At 32.1% G+C, this 20,661-nt stretch overlaps 1 protein-coding gene across 4 annotated transcripts in view; it reads left to right on the top strand.

The window, feature by feature from the left end:
* drm (drumstick) overlaps nucleotides 1-17,122 on the top strand; it is a 34,568-nt gene extending 17,446 nt beyond the window's left edge. For 3 of the 4 annotated variants that reach the window (XM_068761631.1, XM_068761634.1, XM_068761630.1), the window contains exons 2-4: nucleotides 4,560-4,822; nucleotides 15,435-15,511; nucleotides 15,766-17,122. In XM_068761631.1, the coding sequence (XP_068617732.1) occupies nucleotides 4,605-4,822; nucleotides 15,435-15,459 (243 nt within the window). In that variant the 5' untranslated portion in view covers nucleotides 4,560-4,604 and the 3' untranslated portion in view covers nucleotides 15,460-15,511; nucleotides 15,766-17,122. Of the gene's footprint in view, nucleotides 1-3,991; nucleotides 4,223-4,559; nucleotides 4,823-15,434; nucleotides 15,512-15,765 lie in introns of those variants that run through there. The other variant, XM_068761633.1, reaches the window with a different exon arrangement.
* The last annotated feature ends 3,539 nt before the right edge of the window (nucleotides 17,123-20,661 follow it).

Below are 20,661 nucleotides of genomic sequence, written 5' to 3'. Positions count from 1 at the left end.
ACCATTTGCTTATTCGTTTGTGGAATTTTGCGTAATTAAGTTCGAAGTGGCAGTTTTTGCTGTGATCATTAAGAGCTTTCTGCGCGCTGTGTTCTCGGGGATTATGGATGTGCGAGATCCCCTACAATGTTCTTAATGAGGCGAAATGAGCACATTACATCGGAGCTCTGTGTGATGCGCATGTACATTCGCAATAAGTTTGTTTACTCAATTATATATGGCCATTTTTATGAATACCATATTTAAAAGTATAAAAGGATGCATTTAATTCTACAGACAATAGATACCCTTTGCTAGGCCCCTTGTCTTTCCTAGTTATCGCCACAACAACCCGGCCTTTTTTAACTTACCCTCGACCTTCATTATGTCATCGGCCCCCTATTAAGTATGCCGCGTCGGCTGCACGAGCAATCTGACTTGCCCACTGCTATTTCATATAAGCGATTCTCCGAGCTACATAGGTGACTTTGATTCTTCTTCGGATCTCCTCATTTCTAATTCGATCTCGCGATAATTAACATATTTTTCTAACCATTATAACAAAGAACATTGTTGTCATATAAGTTGACCAGATATCATATCTTTCTTAAACCTTCATTTTGATTTTAACTTTAAGCCCAAACCAGAAAGAGAGAACTTGGAGTGTGAAAGTGATTTGCAATAAACATATTTACGATATGAAAAAGTGATTTAAACAATTAATTCAACTTTTAGTATGACAAATTTCATATAAATCGTCATTAGTATATTACGTACTGCCATTATAAATATCAGTTTTCGCCTTAATTTTTATTTACGATGTCACCGGCATTCCCTTCACTCGGCCCGTTTAATTAACAATTGTCTTTTGAGTCAGAAGTTTTAAAACAAACTTTAAAACCGCAAGTTTCTCGCCTCAAATGACGCATCATAACTGTTGAGTTTTATTATACGATAAATATTTCGTGGACATCTCGTAAACTCTTCGCTTGTAATAATAAAGTTATTGCGTAAAGATAAATATGATCCGGATATGGTTCGGTCTTCAACTAAGACTAATGAAAATGAAATTTAGATAAACATTATTTACAATAATTTTCATCTGGGTTTCAATGACTTGACTCCTAAATTAATTATATGATAATTCATGAACTAATTAAAAATATCACAATATGATCTACAAAGCCTATTGTTCAACCGTATTTCATATTTACAATATAAAAATAATAAAAAACAAAAGTATTCTGGCCGAGTATTTTAATAAATGCAACATAAGGCCACTTGGGACAGAAGTTTGTAATTATTTTTTATCTGACCTTCAGTCAGTTAAAGGAATATTCCTATTGCTTTACAAGTTTCTAAATCTCAAACATTCAGAGATATCGCGATGTCAGTATAGAGGTGAAAATCACTCGTATATGTATATAAATTATGTAAGTTTAGATTTTAATAATATTAATACGAGATTACCTCTGTTTTTGTTCAGACGTTATTATTATAAAATATATGTTATAAAGCAACAAAATATGTTGTTTATAAAAGTACAACAGCAATTTAGTAACTAAAACGTTACATTCTTCGTAAAATATTAGATTGCGTTAGATTAGTTTTAAAAAGTGAAACTATATGCATATTACCCAATTGTTTATCTGTCGAATTGTTAATGTCAGTAGTTCAAGCTAGTTTGATGAGTCATAACTAAGAGTGTTCATCAGTATCCTACAATATTGTGACTCATTTGAAGATCCGCTTTTACTAATTTTAATAAGCTATAGAACAAAGATGATATCTCTACAGGAAAGAACGCATATTATTCATCAATAATGTTCGTTAGAATAGAATTTTTTTAACTTTAAACAACAGGTGTTTCGAACATTGGTCTTGTTCGACGTTATAGTGTTTAGTTATTCATTTCCAAGTTGTTGCATAATACAGTAGGTCAAAACATCTCGTATTCGCTTACATAACGTCTATGTTGAGGGGACAAATTTATCGAGAATTCTAAATCTTGTTTCGGTTTCTGCAAATACCTCTCCATGTTACATACTAACTCCATATGAGGCGTTCATGTTGTTACAAAGCGGCTCAACCGTATCAGATGTACATCAGAAATAATTCGTACGCTGCCTTTGTTACCTTAAAGGTACCCCGGAACATTATACAGATTATGAAAGATTAAGTATTTTCAACATACTCGAGAAAAAAAAACTTGCTGTCTGGTTTTGTCGTGACATTCGTCGTTTTTGTCTACATCGGATTCTAACGCTTATCGTCGGATAGATTCAGACAATAAATCCTTGTAATATTAACATACGGTTGATATTTCGTATTGATATAAATTATTACATCGATTTTAAAACACAATACAAAAATACGTTCCTTTTCTTAATGGCAGTCACCTTAAATAACAGTATATAAAACCGTTTATTTTAACGTTATGAAGCTTAAAACGTGTGGTTTAGCGATTCAGGAGATAACTGCAATGGCGTTTGCGTTAATAAATGCATGCCTGGTGCTTCTTTACGCTTGTTCCGGGAATTACACTTAGTTAACTTACGGTATATGTACATTAAAATTTTAATTGACCTAATAGGTGCAATTTTAGAATACATGTCCCGTATAAGAATATCTAAGTACTTATCCGTACTGTGTTCTAAATTATGTATAAATGTAGATTGATATAGCAATAGTCTTTCACTTCGGTTCCTTTGGAAAGCTAGCTGTCCAGCGATCCACAGAGGGCTATGCTCGAGCCGAGAATGAAGGGATTCGTAGACAAATGAAAGTAACCGTAATAACCTAGCAGGTTGGAAAGATGAGGTGGCAGTAGGCAGTTCACATGGTGTAAGACTTCCATCCAAACGGGGGATGCCGATCGCTTCCAAAAGATATTAGGAAATCTATGGAAGGGGCCTATGCCCAGCTGTTGACGTCATTCGCCTGAAGTGATGATGGTTGGTTAGTAAGAATATCACTTATCTGCGATTCCTTCGCACTTCCCTCCCATCAAACCAGTTATGCCAACGAAGACGTGACGACGTACATAATGATCAAGTTTTAAAATGTTTGGTTACACAGCATTGTTATAGTATATATTTTCCCTTAGATATGTCCTCGTCATATGATATATAATTCGTATTCAAACATTTTATTTGATTTTTTCACTATTCATAAATTTTCAAGTACATAGTTATAAAATAATTTTAGTTTAATAGAAGCTGTATTTCGTAATTGTAGATGGTAATAAAAGCTGCCTTAAGAAGGTGATTTCAATAAATCTGGTTAAAATTCAGCATAAAGAATAACTCAAATACTTCGTGCCAGAAAGGCACTCCTGATATACTTAAGTATCCCCTCGAGCTATTTCGTAACAGAAGCTGAAAACAATCTCCAATTTACCGGTTGCGGCGCCGGTGCCAAAATAAGCAAGGGTCATGTGGGGTTCGTGAGTGAAATGGTGGTTGCCGTTGCCGCGAGCAAGCAAACGCTTTCACACCGTCTTCTACACCACGTGTTTTTTTCATTTTATAACTCATATTAAATTGTATAAAAAATATTAACGATTTTTTGAAATCAGACATCCGCTATATATATTAATAATTAAATACTTTTTTCCTATTTCATTACTAAATAAAAAACGAATTAACATATTTTCAAATAGTATAATATTTTTTATTTCTATAGAATGTAATAGTGGTTTAATTAATTTATTACATTAAATGTAATGGTTATAATTACTTAGTGATAACAGTTTAATTAACTGTAAAGTACGATAATTATGTTACAAAGTTATAAATTTAGTATTGTGGTGAATAAAGATCATAATCGATTGTCGGAATGTGGACGTTTTTAAGTATAAAGCAGTCCCTTGAGTGTAGATCGGTAACGTCATGTTTCGCAGTTTCCCAGTCCGAGGCATCAGCCTACCGTCGCGCTACCTGTTCATTCACTCGGGCGCACATGGTGGGGGCTACGCGCGCCTTCCGCGTAATGTTATCAGTAGTTTCACCACCCTCTTGCCAGCGCAGTTGCCAAACGCACCCGCTCCTGGTCGCACGTACTTTGACATATCTAGCCGCTCCAATTCTACGCAATTTTTATTTAAAATTTTACATCCAAGTGTCTACATTTCTTCGTAGTACGCATTTTAAATGCGAGTGTTAATGTAATAGAGTGAAAGTGCTGTAGGTAGGTGAACACGGCATTTGAGTCGATTATACCCGTTGTAATCGACTCGTCGAAGGTGCGTATTTAATAATGATATTAAATGAATCCGTACGTGTTAATTATGCATGAACGACTCCGCTTAGCGGCGGCTTCCATATTCATAAAATTATTGACGCGCATTTACATAAACATTTGATGCAACTTTATATTATTGGCTATCATTATAGCAATCAACTCGATCGTAAATCAATATTATTTGATTTTAAAATGTTTTGAACAACGTAGGTATTTAAATATCCAGTGTTTAATATAGTTGTGTTTATGTAATCTTAGCAATAATGTTTTGTTTATAAATTTTGTGTTAGTCAATAAGGTGCAAAATCGTGTGAACTAATTTCACGCTTTCGTTACAGGCTTCCAAGCCCTGCACGTCGCGCAAGCACCATAGACCAGACAAAATGTTCGCCGTGATGCAAATCGACGAGGATCATACACGGGATTTTAGGCGTAAACTGCGCCCCAAGTGTGAATTCGTCTGCAAGTACTGCCAGCGCAGATTCACCAAGTCTTACAACTTGATGATACACGAGCGCACCCACAAGAGCCCGGAGCTGACCTTCAGCTGCGAGGTCTGTGGGAAAAGTTTCAAACGGCAGGATAACTTGCGTCAACATAGGTAAGTCCTCACGTATCGTTACGATTATCTATAATTTTAGCACTGTATAATTATATAAAAACATGTTATAAAGTATTACCAATATACAGGTTTATTAATTAAAGACGTAAAAGATTTAAAGGGTTGAATGAAGATCATTTGCCAGCAAAAAGCTATAAAGCTTTTCCATCTATTTTGGATTACCGAAATATGTTACATTAATTTATTTTTTCTAATAGATAACGGCAGGCTTACGACAGGATTACGACTTACTATAGTTAGCTTGCTTATTTTCTGTAGAAGTACATGCTGTTAGCCCGAAGGCTTTTACAGCTTCATCTGAGATGAGTTCACGTAGCGGAAGGGTCCGTGAACTTAAATATGACAGTACAAAGTGTTCAGAGTATATATTAAAATAAAGAATAATTAATTTGAATATGCAGTAATTCATATATTTAAATGTCATTTTCTTACAGTATTATCATTACTTTATTTATTATTTCTGAAATCATTGATTTTAGGACAGGGTGTAACATAAATTAGTTGACGGTTATTGCGATGAGATCATATGAAATGTTTAGGCAATAATAATTAACAAATCATGGTATTGTTATTAATTACTTATTGTGTTCTAATGTAGTTAAAATTCGAACGATGAAGACCTTAAAACTGTAGGTTGTAATTTATTGTTAATACATAGTTTTCAATAAGTTATTTAATCTTTTTTTTGGGTAAATCCTGTTGCCGGATTTTTCGAAGAGTTTTATCATGTTTGTTCTCAAAAATATTAAAAGCGAACATCATGAAAGTAGCTATGAAATAGGCAAAAAAAATTTAGTCAATAATATTAGACGTTTATGTTTTTGATTCTGAGTCTAGAACAAAGGCGCTTTAGATTTTTAATACAGATCATTCAAACTTCAATTCAAAGATCGACGTTCATGCATTCTGTCAGTAGAAATTTAAAAATTAAATTCATCTCTCTTTTTTCACCATTGTTTTTATTTAACAGCGTTATTCTGACCTTTACTGGTCCATCGAATTGCCGGCTAAAATTTATAATTAGAAGTCGTTTAATGTCAAAAAAGTATTCAATTGAAATTCGCAAGATTAGTATCAAAACTTTTAGGCTTCTAGACTGGATAACATTTCGGTTAGCAAACAACGAAAATTCACAGATTAAAAAACTATCTAGCATCATTATCGGCTTTGAAAGAGCTTTATTTTCGTTATAGACATATGTATTATTGTGCCTACAGTCCGCGTTGTATGCAGTGATGTTCCCAAGAAGAAGATTTGATTTATAAATACTATGCATATATATAGACAGTTGTAGTACTTGTAAAACTTCATCGATTAAGAATGTAGCACACAATATGCGCAAAAACAGACCCTATGCAACCGTAACAAGGTGCACTGAAGTGCGTCCAGACAAAATATGACGTTTTGGCGACGGAAAATGGTTCACTTTTATTTATTTAAATATTGATTATTAATTGGCTGCATTAGTGTTAAAAAAGTAAATAATTCTAATTTTGAAATGTCATACTACACTTAGGACTATCACCGAACTCTGCTCACAAAGTGCCCATTTCGATAGTGACATTTTACCAAACAGTTTTAGTTTATTTAGGAAATCCATGTCCTGTTTTAGCCACTTCGTTGCGATTCGAGCTTCGTAATTTTAATGTGTGATATCTTCCAAATTAATTAATTTATTTAGTGTTACAGGACATAAAAAGAAAACAAACATATATTACAGATTACTTATGTTTAACATAATAATGACTACACATTAATCAAAAATCTAGAGCTATTTAAATCTTATAAAATTTTTCGCAAGTTATCACAATATTAAATTTTATTTAAAAATAATAACTTTTGAGTTTCCGGTCGGTTCTACTTAGCAATTTATTTCGAGCCAGTAGCAGCTTACTGCAATGTTAAAAAAAAATTGACGATAAATAAGAGGGTGTAAATGCCTATTTGATTATGGATATTTTAAATTTTAATTTGTGCCATCAAAAGAGGCAGAAAAAATCTTAGTTGATAAATTGCAAATTTAAATCGTGGTACAACAACGCCTATCGACCTATATTGTGGTCAGGCATGCAGCCGGTACTGACAAGGCCGCGGCTAGCCGACAGATTCTATTAGGGTCTCAGCAATCACGGGAGCAGTCGGCTGTATCACTCCGAGGCACTTAATCATCAGCTACTACTGTTACAGTCTTGCAGACCGCAAGGCGGTGAATACTATGCAATAAGCCGCGTTATAACGTTCTAATTATATGTAAGCGTGTTTCGACAACACCGTAACTGTATGTTTTCGAGGGTAGATACGAAATATATTTTGTGCACAGGATTCATCGAATGGTGGGAAAAACAATTTTAAAACAAACAATAAAATAGCATTTAATTAAAATTTTTAATATAACAAGATATAAGAAATAAGTAGTGTCCTAATGGGAAAAATTGACGAACTTAAAGTTAAACAACAAAGGCTCAAACATTTGACGTCAATCAAAGCCAGTAGTGGACCTCTTATTACCGAAAGAATGATATGTTAGGACGTAATCAAAGAAGCATATCGTGTACCAATTATTACAATGAAAATATGATTACCTAATTATTGCAATCTTACAGTATACGAAACAGAAGATTTATTTTTATAATTGTTGTTTGTTATTAAGACATTATTGTTATGTTGATTTATTTCCATTTTGTAGTGGACAAAAGGCCGTTTTACGTTTGACAGTACCAAATATGTGTGTCGGTGTACCTAGTTAGAAATAGCTGTACACTTTTCTTTCGGTTTCGTAAAGTTAGGAAACTCGGCAGACATAGATTATCACAAAGGAATATATAGCATGAATATGTCTTCAGCATAAATGCTAAATTCAAATCCCCGTGACATTGGAGATTGAGCTGTAAATATATAAGATATGAGCAATGATACGAGCAATATTTACTCGCTTATCTATATTGTGGTTTTAGAATGCACAATTTATTGTCAAACACATTTCGCCGTTTACGGGCGACGTAAAAACGACCGTAAAATTTGCAAGCTTAATTGCTCGATCGTTTCAACGGGTTCGTTGATCTTATTTAACTCGTTGTCCTCTCGGAAGCCTTTGACATTACTTCATCAACGTCATTAACATACAATGTACCGGTAGCGACCAGTGAAATGTGTGTGACAAGACACTACTTATTCCTGTCATGCAAATATCAGTATTGATGTGATTATGAGGAAAAATGTTGATAAACTTTCTATGGTACGAAGTGATCTCTGGTCCCGAGCGACTGGATGGCGGATCTCGGCGCTTCGTGAACATGAAGCGTGCCATATTTGTACATCTCCAATGCTTTTTTGCCCGTTTTGTCTGTTAACGGAGCGGTAATAAATGTTAAAGAGACTACACAACGATCGTAGGGTCACGAGTTTGGCCCGGCACCAAAAATTTAGTTTTACTAAACATGGTTGCGTGTTTGGTTTAATTATTTTCAATATCCAGTAATATAAGATTTCTGCTTAATGAATAAACGTCGTAAATTGTATGTGGAAACAATTGTAAAGGACAGGGGATACACGCGTGGCGTGTTCCAACAAAACGTTCCGTGTGAAACCCCAAGCGAGTGCATCGTATCCGGGCTACCGCGAGATCGTCGATAGATCGCTCACGCCGGCGCGGGTCGTGCGCTCGTGACGTGCCCGTGTGTTAACGGTGCTTAATGGGCCCTAATGCTTCCGAAACTGTGCGAACGTGGACGGTAGCCCGCGAGACCGAGCCACACGTGACTACCACGGGGTAATTTGCAGTTTATGCTCCGCACCACTCAGGGTTGCTGGCTTCTCTCGAAACACACTATATTATATTTATACATAAGGATATTGAACAGCAGAGCAAAAATGTAAGCCAATAATAATAAAAGCAATAAATACCTGTTTCTGTAATAATTGAGGAACGAGGTGAGAAAATAAGGAAGTAAGGCGATGCATGAAAGGAAAGTTAGTATGATAGGGAATGCTAGAAAAATTGCAGAACGTAAAACGAAGAAAGGAAGATCATACGACGAAGGAAAGATGAGCGAAGAAATAAAAGATTATGTCAAAAATTTAACAAAACTAATACCCTTTCTCATAAATACGATAGGACAGAACGAAAGACTTCTAACAACGGGGGCTTTATAAAAAAATATTTATACAAGTACTAAGATAAAAAAATTCACACAAAAAACTCACACTATTTCCGACGACTTTAATAAGTTCATCTAGCTACCTTATTGTGGAAGTCTTACGCTAAGCATGTCGGTTCATGGTCACAAATTCCAGAGCCTCAAGGCCCAAAGAATTCTATAACAAAGGCAGGAATCGGCACGGTCGTGCTGACTGACCTCATTGCACAAGATCTATTATAATTAGATCTCTTCTATACATCGCACTTATACTACAACTTATATATTAATAGAATAATTGATTTATTAGTATTATTCACGTTGACTTAGGTCCCGAATTCAGTAATCGCGAAAGAAAGCTTAAGCTCTGGTAAGTTTTTTACTAGTAATGTTTTGATGAACTTTTTGAATTAATATTATGATAATTTTGATACACAAGTTCGTTGTTATATCAATCAACGTAGTCAAGTAAAATATCAATCGACTGAATAAGTAAGTTATAATTGGTTATGCCGCTCCTCACGAACAACGGTAGCCCAGCGGTAGTGGACAGAGACTTGCGATCGTAGGTCACGGGTTCAATTTCCGGGATATAATCTTAAGTAATTCACACTTCATTAATTACATAATACCACTGTTCGAAACACAAGTTTCTAAAAGATATAAAAAAAATTAAATCTCTATGCAAAAAATATTGAAAAAAATATTTCTTTAAAGAAAGAAAATATTGACTTTTCAATACGAATTAAAAATACGTATTTTCTATACCTATTGTATATCCATAAAGACATTACCGATTTTATCAGGAAGATATGTACAATGTAACAAAAGTAAAAACTAATTTTGTGTACCTAATTCTTCTTTGAGTAAGTACATCTTTTTATAGACAATGTATACGCTTATACAATAAAATCCCAGATAATGTTCAGGAAACTTCTGTTGCTACATTAAAATAAATGTTAAAAACGCTTTTTATACTGTAAATAATTTCATGCGAGATAGTCCGCACCTTAGAAATGATGTATTCGCCTTAGCTATTTCAATATTAATTGAATATGTAATTTTATTTTCTTTAAAAAAAAAATAAATGAACATGTGATACATTAAACTTTATGTTAAAACAAGAAACAAAAAAAAAATTATCTTAGAATTTTAATATCACATCCTAAATTTGCGAAAGTTGGCAACCCTACCGTATGCGGAAAAACAATGTGCTCTACACTTAAACTCTCCCTGTATTATTGCTGCAATTTGTAGGAAGGAAAACAGAGGCGACTCTATCCTTATAGTTTTTTTTTTTATGAAATATACAGAAATATTTACCCAATAAACAAAAACAAAAAATATTCTCTTAACAATAAATAAGTCTAAGTGAATTAAAATAGAATTGGTTGTAAAAAACAAAAGAATATTACTAATTATAAATTTCAACTAAAATCATTTGCTATAATTTTTTTTAACAAAAAAATGGTGGAAGTTTCTGTTTTTTTTTTAATTGTCTCTTACATTTTTTTTTAATTTATTGATACAAATTGAAGTATGCAAATTTGTTAATCATAAAACAATCAAAGAAATATATACAAAATCAAAAAAACATTGATAAGAGTAAAGTGATCATCAAACGATCATGTCAAGTTTGCGATATAAAGGTCCATCATTTTAACGAGACGATATCTTATAGCCGTGTGATTCTTTTTGGGATTTGATTTTAGTTCGTGATGCTAATACAAAAATTATCTTTATGACTTTCAATTTGAATTCATCGGTATCTTTATCGGGTAGTTAATCATTAAAATTACGTTTGATCTTTAAAGTTTAGGACTTTGCCGTGTTTATACTTTATAAATATGATTATACCTTGAATATACCGATAGTTGTTGAAAGACGGCAGTATAATGGAAATCTTATCCACTTGAGCGATGTACGTTTACGCGGAAAGGCCACATGTGTATTTTGCAAAATGATCGGTAGCGGTACTGTATGCCGAGGGCGCTCACGCTGCCTCCAATCGGTGACGCGGCGTTCACACGCCGATCTGCACTACCCCTTATTTTATGAAACATTCGAAAATTTATCTTCTTTTCGTTTAAGTGTAGATTGATGGCGCATGTTGTCCATTGAGATTGTCTCTAAGTAAACAATCGAATATAAAAAAGACAACTTTATAGAGTGCTCTTGGAAGTGATTTTTACGCAAAGTTTATCGAATCATTTTAAGAATAATGTAATCAATTAATACTTTTTTTAAATTAATAAATTGATCTGTTGAAATCCAATAGAAAAAAAAACATTCTTGAGAATGATTACTATACTTATTTATTGAATGTCTACATAATAAACAACGATTATGTGGAAAAAAGAGAAAAGTTTTTCTGTTGGGTGTATTGCAGTGATATGTAATAAGGTGTAACTCAATAATAATGTATTTTTGGTCTTGCATTATGGTCACCAATTTTGATTTTGATTTACATGAAGTATTTAACAGATCGAGTTGGTAGTTTAATTTACTAGACAGAAAAAGAAAAGTGTTATATCATTTCACTTGCAACATTTTCATTTTTCTCACGGATAGTTTTCCCATTTTTAGACAGATAATGAAAATAAAATTGAGCGAATTGGTCTTGTCGATTTTGATTTTTGCGCTTAGCACAACTTTAGGCATTTTTGATGTAATTACTATAAATATTATGGATATAATATAGTTTTATATCATAGATACTAGTGTTACAGAGATATCTAATTATTAGAGATAGTCCTACACACGATATGCGATAGATCTTCATTTGCAATGTGATGTAATTATACAGTTATGAAATATCGCATATGAAAGTTTATGTGCAGCTGTGAGTATGTGTTAGTTAATCCATTTATTGACACATATTTATTGTTATTAAACATGTGATATACTTTATAACAATTTTTCAATAATTTTGCTTATGATTACGAAGTTTATTTCTTGTTTAGTGTTGATATGATTTTGAGAATAACATTTAGAGTCACTTTGTGTGAGAAACAGCGGGAAAAATGGGAATTAAATCGATATTACCCTTTCTCGGTAACATTTAAAGCGAGCTTATCTCGATCGATTACGGTATTCCCACTGTCTAAATCCGTACAACAAAAGCGGGAACAGAGTTAATGAATCAAAATAGAATCGAGAGTGCGATGTCCCATTAAGTTAGCGCAGTGGGTCAACGGCGCAGGCCGCGGTTTGCCCTTATCGCTTGCACATCGCCCGTGTCGCCGATAGGTCGATCCTTTCGATTCACGACTCGTGCGAGAATAGAGTCGGTGAGATATCGATTTTATCCATTGTTTCTTCGAGTGCTCTCAACTTGTATCAATATTACATTATTTTCTACAGTTATTTCTTACTTTCCAATGTCACATTTATTTATCACCATGTTAGTTGATAGACGCACACAAGGCATATGCCTTCACCAAAGATTGCCACGATGATCGATCTTGCTTTATCCCGCGACTTTGACTATATCGGTCCACCTAGTAAGAAACCCACCCAGGCTGCGTCTACTAGCTTGTGGTCACCAATGTTCCTCGTTCCACTGACACTTGATGATGTGCAATTCTTGGTCATGGACCAGTGATTCTTCTGCAGATCTTCTCATTTCTTCTTTGATTTCTCAACTCCAAGTTGTGCCCGCTTCACTGCTATCTAGGTTAACTTGAGCTTTCTTATAAAGCCCGTTAACACATTTATTAAATACTATGTTTTAAAAAATACAAAAATTTAAATGATAGAAATACATCTACAACTTGGCTTTTTTATTTTAAATTTAATCGAATCAGACAATAATCGATTAACAGTAAAACTATTTAGCTAACCGGTCCGTGGAATTGCGAGGTGTTTTGTAAAGAAACTAAAGCAAGAAGATATAATTGCACATTAGAACACTCTACACAATTGTTCGCGCATCGCGACCGAGGTGGCGAACGCCTTTAATTAGGCTTGAGAAATCTTGTTCAATGTACAGGACGTTATATTTTAGCGCCGGCTATGCATGCAAATCTCTGGTACTTTTAAAGGATTTAAATTTTCTTTATTGTAAATATTCAACATATTTCTTTGTTAAAACAGTATAAAACAGTATAAATTAGATTATTTTTTGTTTGATTTCTTCTTTTTAACGAATTATAACATATAAAAGAAAATTATAAAACTTTCTTAACGGTAATGTTTAAAAGTATGTAAGGTACAGAAGAGAATAATATAAAGTAAAAGGCATTTTCAGTGCGTGTTGTTAAACTGGTTACTTTTTGTAATATAAACGGAACATCCTGTATAGAAAAACAAAGAGCTCTGTTCCCACAGTCGCACATACGGGGTGTGTGCTCACGAACTAACCCAGTCTTGTATCGCACGGAAGTGGATAAATGCCGCCGCTGTCACCTACGGCCTTTAAACTGCATTGCCGTGGCAAAATCGTCTTGCGCACGAATGAGATCGAATTGCTATCGAAATCTATTTATTGTTCGATTGTAAAAACGACAAAAACAACATTACTTTGTTTCTACATGGCTATAATTTCATTTTGTTTTATTACCTGTACTCTGTAATATGTATTCATAATAATAAATAACAAATTAGATAGATTTTAATAGAGATAGATATTAAATTAAATAAAAGTATATAATTGTTTTTTTAACCGAAAAATAAAATAAAATTAGAAGATGAATATATTTTTATAAGCTCTATAGCATTATCAATAAATTATTAAAAATGTACTTAATATTAAATACAAATAAAATGTACCAATAACGTATGCGAGTGCACCGTAATCGTTTGTATTGTAAGCAACATTATTATTCAGCATAGTTATTTCTAAATGCCATTTCTTGTACATCTTTGCCATTTAAAAGCCACCTTTCCCTGTTGTATTATATTCTCTGTATATCGTAGATCTTCGTAATTAATGTTTTAATACGGAATCATTAACGTATTAACACTACCAATCATCATATGTTATCTGTGCCAATAAAAAAAGGTTAGAATCATGTGTCAATTAATATCTTCATCACGATTATGCATAAATAATTTTGAAAATTGAATAAATTTTAATTTTAAAATTAGAACAATGAATTAATATTTAAATTGACACACTGAGAATCGATGATTTAAAAAATATATAAAGATTCGGAAACATATGGTTATCACTTTTTTTGTTGGTTGTTTTATGCCAGATTTAAGTAGAATTTGAGTTTAAAGAATTCACTCTCATGAAACTTATATTAACTACCAATGAGATAAATTACATTACAAAGACAGGTCATTAGATGGTAAATAGTTTTGTAGTTACATATTTTGGACTGAATAGATTCAAAGTTTATTTTTTAATAATAATACATCTAAAGTTGTTTTATGTTTAAAAACATCAGTTTTGTTGTTGGTGTACGACAGTGGTAGTTATATAATAGAGGTATTTGTCGTAGCGAAGCCTTTTTAATCCTTTTAAATAATTTAATCTTTGAAAGGGAAACACTGTGGAAGTTCTGCAAGCAAACTGTTTAGAGGCTGCTTTGTGGGATTTAATCTCGTTGGTGGGATTCTAACGGACGTTTTAACTGTAATCTCTAAGAAAATTAATAGCATTGTGTTCATTTACGGAATCGTCCACGATAGTACCATATGTTTTGTTAATGTTGTTTTAGTCATGTTTTTGTATTTCCTTTGTTTATTTTTGCTTGGGATTAAGTTTAAGCGGGTTTTGACACTTTTGTCTTTAGAAAGTTTGTAACACAAAAACTTTTAAAGGTTCGTATCCAACAGTTGATTTGTGATAAAAGAAAATGTTCATAATAATACTTGTAGAATTGTCTGAACTCCCATATTATAGCTAGTTACAGTTATAGTCTATCTATATATACAGGATGATTGGTTATAAGCGTCAGAGCTTTAAAAGGGTCGTCAATTAATGTAAGATACACTTAATCTAAAATTCAGAAAATATAAATAACTTAAAAATATAGCAAGCGATATCTAAATTCGGATTACTACATATTAGATTAATTATTTTTCACTAACTGTCCCTGCAGATGTACTGCCGGAAGTTATTGTCTGTCGCGTTGCCGTAGAAGAAAAAATTAACTTTACGTATCTTATAGTGATCACTTTATAAAAGGTGAATGATAGTAGATGTAAAAGCTTCAAAGGGGTGAATGTACCAACCCTTTATAGAATTTACACCTACAATCAATTAACTTTTACGTACAATAGATTCCGTTCTATGTTTTGACTCGTTTGGATATTTATGGTTACATATGGTATAGTTTGCCAAGTAAAGCTTTGCTAAGAAGAATTATTACAAAATTATACAGGCTCAGCTAATTAAATGTGAAATGTGTTCTATTAATTAAAATTAGTAAAAGTGATAATAGTTCCAAAAATATTATTTGTATTTGTATGTAAATCAATTAACAAATTTTTCTCAATTTTTTTAGATGTAGTCAATGCTTGTGGCGGTGAAGATGATGGAGTAAGCACGATCCAACCACAGCGGTCTCTCTAACATCAAACAGTAAGAATAACTTTAACACATTGTCTACAAGAAAACATCGATCGTATATCAATTGCATTGAATGAGAGGAAGCTATTCTTTTAATTCAGTTCAATTACTTTTAATACATAATCATTATTAAAGAGGGCCGCATATGTGAATAAAAAAATTGCAATTTAAATATCGATCGTGCACAAACACCAGCAAGCATTATTAAATATAATAACGATGTGTTCTTAATTTAAAATGTTAATTATTAAATCTGTTTCTTACAGAGAGATACACATCAAGGAGACCCCCTGTTTTAAGTAGTGATGACGTCATCCGAAAACATTATGACGCCCAACACTACGGAAGGATTCAACATTTTTACATTACAGTATTCGTGCCTCTTCATTAACACCGCCAGAATGGGAGAAATGCAATTTACATTCCATATTCAAATTGCTATTGCTTGAAATAAAATCATTCCAAAACACCAATTCACAAGATATGTATTCAGTATACAGATAAATATAAAATAGCAGCAAATAAAAACATAATTTTTTTATTGAAAACAACGCATTCTGGTGATTTTGTAAATAGTATTTATTAGGATAAGCGATGGTAGCATTTAAACATTTTAACCGCTTAGCTATATTCTAATGTAACATAATATTTATATGATATTTAAAATATTGTTATTATTATATAAGCTTGATACGTGCAACGTACAAACAATATTTTATATCTTGATTTTTGATTTTGACAATAAATGTAGAGAAATGAACATTTTAAATTTCGGTTTGATTTTCAAATAATGTTAAATGCTATGTTACGTTTATAACTAAACTGTTTCTTTCATACTTCAATTGCAATTTTTATTAAACTGTTATGTAGACTTTTCTTTAAAATTGTGAAATTTATGCAATTACATCAACGTTCATGAAGTATATTTTTTGTAAAATTTCGATATTTAATGATTACATTACTTGAAATTTCTTTTTAGATTTACTTTTATACGTAGGTTTTGGATCGAATTTTTTTCTTTTTCGATGTGATGTCCATTTTGAAGTAAAAGTATTTTTACTGTATATTACGAAGTTTTAAAATGTAAAACGATGGATAAAAGAATTATTTCTCACATTAACTTTCCACCACTGCTTATAGTTATTTTATACGTGTCTTCAAATTTGTATCAATCAAAAATAACATATAAGTTATTAATATTTTCAGTTAATATTATAGTATTCTTTTTGATTAACTGGCTTAATAAATCATGTGAAAATGTATCATAAATTTTTGTAAAATTCTTTAAGGACTTTACCGTATTTCGACACAATAGCGAAATAATATGGGCAAAGTCAAACTTCCACGTCTTTATACACGATATATAAATATTTATATATGAAATGTTATATAAGACTCCTATATACGTAAATTGCTTCATAATATATGCTTTAGTAAGTATATTCGTTTTAAAATTTAGCGATCGTAAGAAATACAACATTCCAAGTGCCAATAAATGGACAGTAATCTGTCATTTAGCCATATTTTTATAATAATGTTTTAGATGTATAGAATTTAATAAAAATTTTCATTGTTACGATTATGTACGTATGTATCCGTTTACATTCTAGACGAAGTATAATAAATATTGAATAAATAGTTATTGGTTTTATTTCCCCACCTATTTAAAATATTTTTTTAAACAAATGTTTATTCTTTTGAGATCAATGACATAATGAACATTTAAATATATAGTTATACAAAGTATTATTGGTATCAACTTTTTCTATAAGTTTTTGTCACAATGCTGATTTTACTGAGAAGAAGCTAGCAAAAAACTGATTGATTCTTAGACATTATTTATTTTATTTTAACTAACTTATTAACAAGTTTTTATTAAAAGATTATCACATAATTATTTAACCATAAAATCAACTACTAATATTTAATAATAACATTTCTAAAAAGTTATATTTACAGAAGATAATTAATAAACTAATTTTAAAATAAACATTTGTCGAAATTATGTAGGCTGATAGTGTTAAAACATGGTTTCGGATTAAACAGAACGGCGGAAGATAAAATAAGTGAAACAAAAGCGAAATGCTAAGAATGGAACACGATAAATATCTTAAGTGTGGATAACAATAAATTAAAACGCGTTAATAAATTCCGAACAAGTGTATCGACGGTCGTTTTTGCCCACCGAAACCGGTCCAGGCGTAACACGGTGGCTCTCGGACGCTGGAGTGTTACTCATCTCTGCGAACTGCTCGTGATCTATGAAAATGTTATTAACTTTGGATAGTGACATAATTATTACTAATAATTGTATTAAATAGCTGTTGGAAAAAATATAGTTTTCATTTGATTTCTGGTTGCCAATCTACTTCATCAAGAAGATTGCTGTTCATCGACAATCTTTGATAATGCATTTAACTACAATACAAAACTAATCGATATCTTATTTCAATCTTAAACAATGTGTGTAAGCTTTTTCCTTTAGTTGATTTAAGTTAGTTAGGTACACTTACCGTAGATATAACCTTCATTAATTATTATATATTAACTTTAAATAAAAATAATTTAATGAACAAACAATAAAACGAAACGTCATCGTAATTTTATATCGAGGAATAACTTATTTACGAAAGTTATTTCGCAATCATAACAATAAAACATGATCCGTGATTTAAATGTCATAGGATATTTCTGCAACTTTTGAATTCGTTATTTTTTATGTAACACCAGTGTAAAGGCAATAACAATTACTTGACTAGATTCACAACTTAAATAAGTCGTCTGTTTATTCGAAAGTTTTCTATTTATTACCCTTTATGAGAATAAATGAAATTTTCAGAAATTAGAGAATAGTATTAAAACGTGTTTGAAGTATAAAATAGGTAAATGAAACACATTGACAATTTTAATTTGTCAGCATTTTAATGATCATCATATACATACATAATTTGATATATGTCTTTGTTACAAAAGATTTTTTTATATATGCGTTGTAAGCTATTGTCTAATTTAACACTTATGATCGTTTAGAATGACAATAGCACTTTCGCACCGGTGTCGGAGTACCTTAATCAGATTCGTGTTTGCGTAACGGTTTCTCTGAAGGAACCCTTTGTCCATAGCGGCTTAAAGGAGTCGTTAAGTTGTTTTACGATGACGTACATTAAACGTTGTAACAATTACGACATAGAGGTACCCAGCTTCGGATGTGCCGTGAGTCAAGCGCTCGTTTCGCGGAGCCTATCGTTCATCTCCGATCGTATCTACAGCCCGATTCCCCCAACGGAAGCCTCCTCCGGCGAGAAAGCTAAATTTTTATGCTGTAACTCACATCTGAACGATGTTCCCACGCCGTTGCTCTAATATTTCAATGAGTAAAAGCATGAATGTTGCCAGTCATTCATTAGTCACGGCTGTTTCTGCAATGTATCATCGCTTGTACATTGAAATGATTTGAAAATGTTACGAAATATTATGTCAGAATTTAAAGACTACATTAGGACATCGATAACCGAAGAACTAAAGTGATTGTGGGAAGACCTGGTGCAGAATAGATTGCATTGGTCTTAAGGTCCTGGGGTGGAAAATACAAACATATAATGTCCACGTACAAAGCGGACAGACGATCGTATTAAGGCCGACAAAAGACGCTGTATGCAGGCTGTTTCTAACCATTCTACCGCTAAAAAATTGATGATGATCACGTAAGGACATCAGCCTCTACCTAAAGAGGTTGTGCAGCTACTATTTACCATACGGACCCATCGGACTTTTCGGTATAATATTAATATATATAATATAATATAATATAATATAATATAATATAATATAATATAATATAATATAATATAATATAATATAATATAATATAATATAATATAATATAATATAATAGATAACAGTGACGTAACAAAATGAATACATAACCTGATAGATATCATATGGGGAAACTTATGAATATTATATTAAGTCTATTTGAAGCCTCACTTTCCAACATCTATGCCACCAATTCCCACAAAACCCTGTCTTTTTCACAAAATGTTCACCTTTATCAGCTGATTCAATGTTTTTGTTATTTTGCCTTTTAATTATTTGGACACGTCTCTCGGATATTAACATAATATGAATAAAACATGAATAGTTATAACAAGAAAATAGAACCCGGAACCTTAACGTCTGCTATTGCGGTTCCTGGCATTGTGTCTTTTTAATGTTTTTATCGCAAACGAGTGTTTTTTTTACGGAAAATGTTTTTTTATACAAAAACTTTAATAAGGTGCTACAATTTGATGCTGTTAGATCGTGATTCGGTCCTGTTTGGAGCAAACAAAAAGTAGTTTGGAGGTGTTACATCTTCGTAATTTTATGTAAATGTTTACATGGTTGGTTCAATATATCTGGTTATAATGAACCGTAAAGATCTGAGTTGTTTTACCGTGCGCGGTAAAAAATTTTAAATTATAGGTTGTTTATTCACTGTATAAACCTGATGGGATTTTGGAGTAATAAAACACGGCTATCAATTTAACTGCAAAACTGACCATAAATTTGGAAATATAACGATATTCTTTAGAACTCCGGAAAAAAAGAGTTTTTTTTTCATTTCTTATTGTATACAATAAACACAGTGTGATTGGCTATAGGTGTAAAAGTTTTAACACAGTTGAATGTCTTGCTGTTACTAAATATATGATACACCCTATCCAAAAATAAATGTCTACAGAAAAGAAAAGCTTGCTAGTAAGTAAAAAGCGTTTTCGAAATTCGTTTAAAAAAAAAAACTTAGTTATTGTTTACTACCTTTCCCTGCGGATTTTGTGTTGTCAAGTGTGTGATTGGCCTATCGTATTACAGATACTTTCTGAGTGATCATTTTACATATTGTGACTGGAAATAGATGTAAAAGCTTAAAAGTCTTTTGATGGCAAATGAGTTATACGTTCATCCTTTTAAAACTTTTATACCTATAACTAATCAACCAGTATATAAAAGTTAAATCATTACTTAAGTAATTTCTGTTGAAAAAAATTTGGCGAATTTAATTATCTTAGCGTGATATGTACATCAACGTAGTTTTCGTGGTCTTTAAGACCACGTTCACCAAGCCCAGTTCAGTTAAATGTAAAGTTACATTTAAAGTTCTATCCAGTTTGTATGATATA

This window comes from Battus philenor, unplaced genomic scaffold (genome assembly GCF_028537555.1).
Source record: "Battus philenor isolate CCGP_79_NKW_IND1 unplaced genomic scaffold, ilBatPhil1.0.hap1 SCAF_15, whole genome shotgun sequence".
In the NCBI taxonomy this organism is placed as follows: Eukaryota; Metazoa; Arthropoda; class Insecta; order Lepidoptera; family Papilionidae; genus Battus; species Battus philenor.
Note: the sequence above shows the minus strand (reverse complement) of the source record. Positions and strands in the feature narration are given on the sequence as shown.